Below are 10,058 nucleotides of genomic sequence, written 5' to 3'. Positions count from 1 at the left end.
GAAAACCGCGGGGAAAGTCCCGGCTTGGGTTGGGCTTTTTTTTTCGCACTACTGTGCCACGGGGCCTCCCAGTTCCCGATGGCCCCGCAGGATCACGCACTGGTAATGGCAGGCAGGGTGGCCCTGACAGCGATGGTTGCTCTGGGTTTTTTGCTCTCAAGTGGCAAAATTAATGTGGTTTTCCCCAATTTCTGGGCTACTGCTGGATCCTGGTGTGGCTATGCATTCCTGCAGCCGGTAACCAAGGCTAGCTGTGTCCTGCAGCCCCTCCCCAGGTGCCAGCGGCTCTGTAGGGGTGACATCCCAAGCCTGGGAGCTGGGAAAGTGCCCTATGGACATTGCAACAGGTTCACACCCAGCATCATTCCCAGGGGTTGGGGTGGCTTTACAAGGGGACCTGGAGCACCCTGGGTTTAGATGTGTTGGTGGATGGGGAGGGCGTCCTACCTGCACCTTTGCAGGCAGGATGAACAGGACACCCTGGAGAGAACAGTGACATACAGGACACTGCCAACACCTTGGAAGGTAGGATGATAGGCAGGACACCCTGGAGGAAAGGATAACGGGCAGGGCACCTTGCCGGGCAGAATGACAAGCAAGTCATCCTGTCTGCATCCTAGAGAATAGGGTAAGGGGAAAGGCGTCCTGCCTACGACCTGGAGGGCAGGACCGCAGTGGGGGCACGCTGGTGGGGAAGATGGCAGGCAAGACACTCAGCGCCTGCACCCTGGAGGGCAGGACGGCGGGCAGGACACGCTGCCCGCACCCCGGCGGGTGTGACGGAGGCCAAACAGACCGGAGGTGCGAAGGGCAGCTCGGCACCCTGCCCGCATCCCGCGGAGGCAGCGCAGCGCAGCCCTGCCCGCACCGGGCTCCGGCCGCACCTGCCCAGGTCAGCCCGGTCCGGGGGGCGCTGCCCCGTCCTGCCCTCCCGGGGCGGCGCCCCCACCCGTCCTCCCGGTGCCGATCCCGGTGCCGGTCCCGGAACCAGGCGAGGCCGGAGCGGCCCGGTGGCGGCGGTGAGGAGCGCGGGGCGGGCCGGGCGGGGCGGGGAGCGCGCATGAGCCGCGGCGGCGGCGGCAGCGGCGAGGGGCGGGCGGGAGCGCGGCAGCGGAGCGCGGCGCCGCCGCGGGTGTGGGCGCGCCGGGAGCCCCGCACGGCGGCCCGGGGGCGGCGGGCGGCACCGCCTGGCCGGCCGGGGGGTGCCGGCCCTGCGCGCCCCGCACCGCGGCCCGGCCCGCCGAGGTAAGCACCGAGCGGCCCCCGGCCCGCCCGGCCCCGCGGCGGGGACCCCCGCGCCCCGCTCCGCTCCGCTCCGCCCGCCGCCGCGTCGCCATTTTGCCGCTCGCTCTTCCCCTCCCGGAGCGCGGCCGGGCCGGGCCGGGCCCTCCGTCCCCTCCCTACCGGGCCCGGCCCGCAGGGAAGCCCCGGCCGCCTCCCGGGGATGGGGCGCGGGCCCGCGGGGTGACAGGCCCGGGAGGCGCTGCCCGCGGGGTGACAGCGGGGAGGGGCAGCGAGGGGACGCGGGTGGCACGGCCGGGCCGGGAGGTGACAGGACAGAGGTCCCTCTGCCCGGGAGGTGACAGCGGGAGCGGGCAGGGCAGAGCTCCCCGCGCCCGGGAGGTGACAGCGGCAGCGGGCAGAGCTCCCCGCACCCACTGACCCCCGGGACAGGGGGCACCCCAGTCCCCGCGGCTCGGTGCGGACTCGTTGTCTGCCTGGCATGTGCGGGCTCTTTTCCCTTCATGTCAGTGCCCGGGGACGGAGAGGGGAGGGACGGGATAACACGCCTCGAACAGAAACTTTACACCCTCCAAAGCCTCGTCTGCGCCTGGCCAGAGCCATGTGCGGCAGGAGCGGTGTGTGCGTGCCTCGGGTGAGGTTCTCCCTTCTGGAGAGCCTCGATGGGTGTCACTCGGTTTGGGTGATAGCGGCGGGATGCGCCGTGTCCCTCCGGGCTGCCCGGCTGCCAGCCGCGCTCAGGGAGGCAGCAGCTCACAGGGCTTCACCCGCCACGTGCTTCCCTCCTGGGGAAACCTCCAGCAAGGGCGATTCTTCGAGAGGAAGCCTCTCCCTCCACTGCCTTGTCTTTATTCCCTGCAAGTTTTTCCCAGCATCTCCGGTTCTGCCAGGAGTTCACGGGAGGGAGCGCAGCTCCTCCGACGGTGACAGGGGTGGCAGTGCCCTTTGGCATCCATCATCTGTGCTGGTCTCATTGCACCTCTGCTGGCACACAGCTTGTCCTGGTACAGGCAGCTCCCTTTGCTTTTGGTGTTTCGTACTTCTGGAGCTGTTGGTAGATTCTTGATGATAGGTGGAGCAGATTGACAGGTGACCAGGCAGTTGTTGTGCAGCAAAGTCCATCTGTAGGGATGGGACTGAGGTGGGAATCCCAGCAGGAGAACTTGGGGTCATGGTCTGCAGGTGACTTTCCCCTGGTAACCGTAAGGATGTTGTGAGAGGTTCGCAGCCATCCCTGGCTATGCACATGCTCCTTCAGGCTTGATCCGAATAAATGAACAGGCATTTCTGCATGGAATTATTTCCCCTTTCCCATTCTATGCCAAATTTCCAGCTGCACAGGGCTGCCAGTGGCTTGGGAACAGTGCCTTTCGTTCCCAAATGTCACTTCCCCCTTCCCACAGCCATGGGTTTCCTCCTTACTCTTGCTCCCAGCAATACCGGCTTGGCCCTCACTCATCACATTTTGGTGCCTGCATTCACAGGAGCTTTTTTTTCCCTGGAGCTGGAGTGAGATGTTTCAAAAATGTTGCCACAAAGTTCTAAAAAGTTATCTAGAAAGAGCTGGAGACCTCATAAGATGCTACTTGGCCCAGCCTTCCCACATCACATCCAACTCCGGGCTCATGACCAGAACCTGTGGATACCTTTTCTTCCTATTACCAGTTGCAAAAGAGTTTTCAACAAAACCTTAAGGAAGGTGTGGAAGAGCACAGGCTGTTGCCTATTTTCAATGTGTGTTAGTCAAAAATGAGTGAGAAGTGTGAACGTTACCAAAAAACCCCAAAATGGTCTGGTTTTTGTTCTGTGTCTCCTGGACCATTCCTCTGTGATCCCCAGGATTGTTTCAGTGGCCAGGGAGCAGATTTTGGCTCTTGCTGACAGGTTTATGAGATTTTTATTTTTCTTTTGGTTAAAAAATAATGGGAAAAATGCAAAGGAGTATTTGGTGTGGAAAAACAGAAGATTCAGAACCTCTTAAGCTGGGTAGAGAGGATTCCTTTGAGGGGACAGATGTGTTCGGGGGATGAGAGGTGTTCAGCTGCTGGAGCAGAGCTGAGCTGGACACTTTGGATGTTTTGGGAAGGGAGAGTTGGGGGGATGCTCAGTGGTGTGCAGGGTCATGAGGCGCAGGAGGAGAGCACCAGAGATGTCAACAGGGTCTGTCCTGACTGTCACTCTTTGAGAGTCACCTCGAGCTGGCCAGCGAGGCAGGCAAGGAGGTTCTGTGCTCCATCCCCCATGGTGAGTTGGCACTAGCCCTGGCTGGATAGAGGTGTCAGTTGTGTGGGTTTCCCCTCGATTTTCACCCCACTGTAAGCACAGAAATCTTGTCGTCAGCTTTCACTTCACTGGTTTTTCGTGAGTCTGTTTTTTCTCCTTTTTCCTTTGAGCAGCTTGAGTGAGGATTGCTCAGAGGTGCCAGGACGCAGCATGGGAAGGAAGGGGACTGGCACTTTTGGCCCTGGAGACTGGGGCCAGTAGCAGTGCCCACACTGGTGGGAGTGGAGCAGCGATTTGGGAGGGAACCACAGGGACCCCTCTCTGTGCCTGCTCCAGAAAGGAGCTGCTGTCAGGCAGGCTACAAACTCCTACCCAGCTCTCCCACCAAAAGAGCCCAAATTAGTTGAATCAGCGATGCCCATGTTCAGCACCAAATGCCACAGAACCAGTTGCCAAGCTGGAATTTGTCACTTGATCCGATTAACCTTTGTGCCCATGCAAACAACCACATATGTGTCACCAGCTGAGTACATGCTGGAAGATTTTGCCAGCTCTTGGAGCCTGTGGGCTGCATCCCACATGGAAAGTCCCTGATCCTACATGGAAAGTCCCTGGGGACACCTCAGAAAGAACTGCTGGACCCTCATGTCCCACATGTTGGTGGCACGGCTGGCAATCTGGCCACACAGGAGATGCTCCTCCATCCTCTGGGCATGAGGACAGACAGGATGAGTGTGGATGCTCTTGGGAATCAGCTCCTTCAAGTTGAATGATGCTAAACATGTGGGAGGAATTGCAGGTGATGAGTCAAATCCATGTTTTAAAAAACGCATGGGTGAACATCAGCATCCCATCCCAGCTAAAGTCTCAAGGTCATGGTGGTCCAAGGAATCTCTTCCCAAGGCCTGATGTTCTCACTGTGGAGGCATGGAGGACTTCCTTTCCCCAAATCCATATATTGCATCTCCCAGAGCAGCCCCCATCCTCAGATGTGCCTTTGCTTGTGCTGTCAGGAGAGAGAGAAGGAGCTTGAAGCTGAGGCAGAGCCAGTCATGCCGTGGGCTTCCTCTTGGCACTGCTGAATGGAGGGGTGTCCTACTGCCCACTTCCATCAGGAGTGAGAGAGGGCCTTGTGCGATAATTCCTGACGTTCATTATTTTTAGAGAAGCCAAATTGAATTATTAATACAGAAAATTCAGATAACATTAACAATTCTCAGTTTATAACAGTTTCCCATTAATAAGGAAAATTGGAAATTTATCATTACATCTGTTCATTAAAACTCACTTTTTTTTTTTTTGCTTTTGGTGTCTTAAATGAAAGCGGAGAAATAAACGAAGAGGAAAAGCCATTTATTCACTACTTCTCTGGGCAAAGTCAGCCCATAATTTTTAATAAAGTCTTTGCCATTGTATGTGAAGGGGAAGCCAGGCTGTAATGAAAGCAGCTTTCCAGCCATGTCTGTGGCGTTCCTCAGCTGTAGAACAAATACTCGGAAGCACGTCCCGTTTCTTCTCTTTGTGGGAATCTTGAGGCTGCGTGATGGTTTTCTCATTTCCCTCCCTCCCCAGCAGCTCTCCTTGCTTTCACCATGTGTTGTTCCCAGCTCCGAGGAGTGAATTTTAACGCCTCCCCTGCTTTTTTCAGAGATGGCGGATTCCTATACCTGTAAAGGTGGAAGGAAGACTGCAGGCTCTAACAAACCCACTGCCAGCAAAGAAAGCAGGACGGAGACCAGAATAAACCCACCGGCAGAGCTGCCCAAGCTGGGTAAGGAGCTGATTTGTCCTTTCAGTGGAGGTGGATGGGGCAGAGAGGATGAGCTCTGAGGCAGGAGTTGAGGTGTGGCTGCCAAAACAGGTGGCCTGGGTCTCGATGTGTCTGCTCCTCACTTCAGCTCACCAGCGAGGGCTGTGCTGGCCAAAAAGCCCCAGCTCTGAGAGCTGGTTGCTGGGAGCGGGAGGGGAGGGATGGAGATGGTCTCTCCCTTTGGAGAGGCTTGTGTCTGGCTTAACGAGATGGGTGTCTCGCCGCCCATTTATCGTGTTGGTAGCTAAGTGTTACATCAAAGGATGGAAAGGCTTAAATGAGTTCAGGCCATCTGCTGCCTCCTGTGTCGCGGCCCCCGGGATGGAGGCTTGCTAGCGTACAAGCCCCAGGGGACCCTCACACTAAGGGCTGTCACGCTGATGGATGGCTGATTTCTCTATCCGGGAATCTCCAAGCCCAAGGAGATTTTTCCTCCTGTCTGTTTATGCTGGGCAGATCCCCTCTATGAGAGAGGATACCACTGCCTTTACCTTGGTAAGGGCAGCTCTGGATGCCGAGCGGTGCCTGCACCCCTGGAGAGGGTTGGACCCCAGCGATGTAGCTCAGACGGGGCTTCCAAAATCAGTGGCTTTGTGGGGAAATGCGTGTGCCCTAAATGTTTCCCAGATGCCACTGTTACCTTGAAGGGATTAAAGCCATAATTGCAAACAGAGGAGGATAACTTATTGCTAAAGGGAATGAACTCCAGCTGTCCACAATATGAACACAACTGCGTTCAGGAGACTGTTTTTCTCTGTGTCACGTCTTATCAGCACCTCATTTGGAGGGGAGCTGCCATTGCCTTCCAGACGGGCATCTCCATCCTTGCTAGGACAGAGAATGGCCAGCCTAGAGCTGAGGGCACAAGGCAGGCAGCAGGAAGCTGGGGCTGGGCAGCAGAATTACTGGGACAGTGGCTCCTCTGGCACGGCTGGTGATTGTGCTGTGTCTGTTTGCAGGAAATGCAACCAGTGACAAAACTGAAGGCAGGAAGAAAGGAAGACCTAAGGCTGAGAACCAGGCGCTGAAAGACATCCCTGTAAGACCCCAAACGCTCCAGTCCCTGAGCCCTCCCTGCTTCACTCTGTCTGATGTGCCTTGCACTGTACACTCTAGCCAGCCCTATTGCACTGTTAAACCTTCAACCTTCCTTCCCTGTGATTTAATCTTCAGAGCAGCCTTGTCTTGGGCTGAGCAAGATCTCGGTCCCTCAACCCTTACATGCAGGCATCCATTATTTTCCAAAACCCTGGTTAAGGAACTGTACCCCTTTCCAGCCTTGCTTTCCGAGGGCCATGTCCAGATGACTGGATCCTGTCACAGCCGTGTCAGGCTTGGCTAATGAGCCAGCAGCAGTGGCAAGAGGGTGATTTATTCCCTGCAGAGTTGTGCAGTTTAATTCCTGCCTGGTAGCATGGACAACACATGGAGCAGTTTGTCGTGAGAGCAGGGGCATGGGGTGATTTATGGACTAGATGAAATGTGGGGTGATTAAATCAGCCAGGTGACTTCGGGCCTGATTTATTCCCCAGCCTGGTAGGGAGTGTGTGTGTGCTCTGGGAAGCACAGCAAGGTAAAGCCTCAGCAGAAATCATTAGCCTATGGAGCCTGCAGCATCTGTCCCAGCAGCTCTCACTGGTGTGAGCACTGATACACTGAAACAACTGAAACACACCCCTGGGGTCCCCTTCTTGACTGGTGGTGTAGGGTGGAAAGGATGGATGGGAGTGATCAGAGGTTCCATGTGTTCTCCCAGCTCCCTTGGGATGCATCAGCACACACACAGGCATAGGGTGCTCTTCACTCAGCTATCTCTTGTTTCTCCTCTTCCCAGCTCCCCCTAATGAACCAGTGGAAGGACGAATTCAAAGCCCACTCTAGGGTGAAATGTCCCAATTCAGGCTGCTGGCTGGAGTTCCCCAGCATTTATGGCTTGAAGTACCACTATCAGCGCTGCCAAGGGGTAAGGAGACTGGAGAACTGTCTGTCCTTTCCAATGGCTGGCTCTTGCATTACCATCTGCAGGGTAAAGCTGCTCTCAGGCCTTAAACACCAAGAAAAACATGAGGTTCAAATGAGGAATGGGGAGGGCAGAGGTGGGCCGGGAGTAGTTTGTGAGGTGTGTGTCTGAGAGGATCTGAGATCTCTGCAGCTCAGTGTGAGGCCTGGCCCAGGGGGATCGTGGACTTTGGGTAATCATTTGGAAGGGCAGAAGGGTATTACACATGATTTATGTTAATGCCTGTGTCAGTAAAAGCCTCTCTTTTGTGATCTAACATCTCTGCTCACCTGCCTCTCCCTGCTCCACTCAGGGTGCAATCTCAGAGAAGCTGACATACTCATGCTCATACTGCGAAGCTGCCTTCACCTCCAAAACCCAGCTGGAAAAGCATCGGCTCTGGAATCACTTGGACCGACCAGTGCCAACCAGCAAAGCAGAAAACAAAGTGCCCAAGGCCATTGGGAAGAGCAGTGGAAAGAAAAGGTACCAGGCTGTGGCTGGGCTGCATGGCAGTGGCACAGGGATGGTTGGGAGAAGGGGAACGTGCCTACCTCCATTCCTACAACCTGGGCTGGCGAGGGGGGAGAGGTGTCAGGACACTTGTCTAACAAGCCCTCTTTAAACAAGCCCTCTGTGCTTTGCCCTAGACCTGCTGAGAGTTCAGCTTGCCCCACCATCCATCCCAAACAGGCAAAGACGGAAAAAGCCGTGGCCCAGGAGCACGCGGAGAACGGCGAGTGCCTGGCGGAGAGCCGGGAGAGCAAGGAGTTCCAGATTGCAGCAGCTGAGGCCATGGCAGCTGCCACCCCCACGGCCAAATCCTCCAGTGGCAAGGACATTGGGCAGCAGCGGGGCAGCCAGGCCTCGCTGCAGGAGGAAGACCCTGAGAGGATGAAGCACAGTAAGATTAGAGCCCAGGGCTACACTGGTTCAGGAGGTGTCCCATGGGAAGGGGATCTGCTGCAGCCAGTACTGCTGAGAGTGTCTCTGAATGCCAGAGATGGCCAAGCCTTGTTTCCAGACCTTGATGACTTGCCCTGCTCTCCAGTTTCTTGCAGCTTCACTGGGAGTTAAAACCCCGTTGTAGCTGTGGTGGAAATATTTCTAAAGGACCTGTGTGATTTTTGGATTCAATGATCTTAGAGATCTTTCCAACTTTAACAATCCTATGATAGCATTGGAAATGGGTTGAATTCCTGGCAGCACAGCAAGCTGCCGTGTCAGCCCGTCTGTCCTCTCTGAGTGCGTGAGGTTAAACCAGAATGGTTCTGGCATACCCATCTTCCTGAAGGATTGGGACAGGGTGAGGAGTCTCTCTCTGTCCATGGCCACTGCTGAGCTGGTGTAGGGCAGTGGTTGTCCCCATCATGGTTTGGTGTTCCACTGCTTGCAGCACCAAAGCAAACCACCACAGCCACATGTGGGAGCTGCTTAGCTTTTGCACTAGATAGAGCCACCACTTTGACTCATTATATTAATCCTGAATAACAGATTTATCCTGATTTTGTGGAGTGGGAAGCAGCAGTCTGTTGGTGTTTAGTGGGTGGGTGCTTCATTTGACAGCCTTTGACCCACTCCTAACATGGAGTGTGTGCCCACCCCATGCCCCAGGACTGATGAATCGCCCTGGCAGTACAGTTATTTGACCAAATCTCTCTCTCTGTTTCTCTCTTTTGAGTCAGGAAGGAAACAGAAAACTCCTAAGAAGTTTACGGGGGAGCAGCCATCCATCTCGGGGACGTTTGGACTGAAAGGTAATGCAGAACAGCTCTGGGCAGCTGTAGGTTGTACCTTCTCCCCAGGGCATTGCAGGGAAGTCCCTTCCCCAAGATCCCTCCCTGTGGTGGAGCCAGACAACCCCGAGGATCTCACACTGGAGGAGCTGGCACCTTTAACCATGAGCGAGCCATAGAGGGAGTGAAAAGCAGCAGCAGAGCTGGAACTGATAACAACCCTGTCTGCTCTGCTCTGGAGCCTGGCGCTGGGAAATGAGGGGACAGAGAAAGGATCCGGGTATGTTCATCTGTAACACAAGAGTCACGAGCTGCTGACACCAGTGAGATATGAGAAACATCACCTCATCAGCACCCCACCATGCTGCGTGTCGCAGCGTTTCCAGCGGCGTCGGGAAGGAACTCTGCTGCGTAGAAAGGCTCGTGACGCACCCATCCCTCAGCCTCCATCTCCTGGGCTGGTCGCCCACATTCAGGAGAATGAATCCAAGGGAGAGGAGACATGTTGCCGGGATGTTTGCTGAGAGGAGGCCCAGGAATTGGCTGCTGCAGCCTGACAAAGCAAGAGCAAGTGGGACTTTGGTCATGCTCCATAAATACGCCCAAATGGGCTGGGAAGGAGGGGGAAATCCTGGAGCATCCCTGGAATGAAAGCAACTGGATTCAGGCTGACTACGAGATACGTTCAGCCAGAGAAATAGGAAGCAGATTTCCAGGCACTGCAGGAGGCAACACCTTCCAGTATGAGGCACTCGGGGGAGAGGCACTAATGGCTTTGAAGGAATTGAACACTGACAAGCTGGCTGGATGTAGTCTCTGTGATTTCCTTTCCTGTGGCTCCTGGGAAGTCTGGGCTTGTTTCCCTTATCCTCCCCACAGAGGCGCTGCTGGAGACTGAACCATCTGCTGTGGGTTCCTGGAGAACAAGGTGTCCCCATGACCCGGTGCCTCAGATGGAAGGTGAAGATGGGGCAGGAGTTTGCCTAAGCCCCCCGAGTTCCATGTAGCAGTCACTGCCCCAGCACGTCATGGGGTGCTGTGTCCATTC

General features: G+C 55.7%; 1 protein-coding gene across 5 annotated transcripts in view; it reads left to right on the top strand.

Moving 5' to 3' along the window:
* Positions 1–865: 865 nt before the first annotated feature.
* Positions 866–10,058, top strand: part of ZNF512B (zinc finger protein 512B) — a 30,149-nt gene continuing 20,956 nt past the window's right edge. For 3 of the 5 annotated variants that reach the window (XM_059862319.1, XM_059862320.1, XM_059862316.1), the window contains exons 1-7: positions 869–1,019; positions 5,114–5,236; positions 6,235–6,314; positions 7,110–7,238; positions 7,588–7,760; positions 7,925–8,178; positions 8,960–9,031. In XM_059862319.1, coding sequence (XP_059718302.1) covers positions 5,116–5,236; positions 6,235–6,314; positions 7,110–7,238; positions 7,588–7,760; positions 7,925–8,178; positions 8,960–9,031 — 829 coding nt within the window. In that variant the 5' untranslated portion in view covers positions 869–1,019; positions 5,114–5,115. Of the gene's footprint in view, positions 1,020–1,158; positions 1,246–5,113; positions 5,237–6,234; positions 6,315–7,109; positions 7,239–7,587; positions 7,761–7,924; positions 8,179–8,959; positions 9,032–10,058 lie in introns of those variants that run through there. The other 2 variants (XM_059862321.1, XM_059862317.1) reach the window with 2 other exon arrangements.

Source organism: Haemorhous mexicanus, chromosome 18, assembly GCF_027477595.1.
Source record: "Haemorhous mexicanus isolate bHaeMex1 chromosome 18, bHaeMex1.pri, whole genome shotgun sequence".
Classification (NCBI taxonomy): domain Eukaryota; kingdom Metazoa; phylum Chordata; class Aves; order Passeriformes; family Fringillidae; genus Haemorhous; species Haemorhous mexicanus.
Note: the sequence above shows the minus strand (reverse complement) of the source record. Positions and strands in the feature narration are given on the sequence as shown.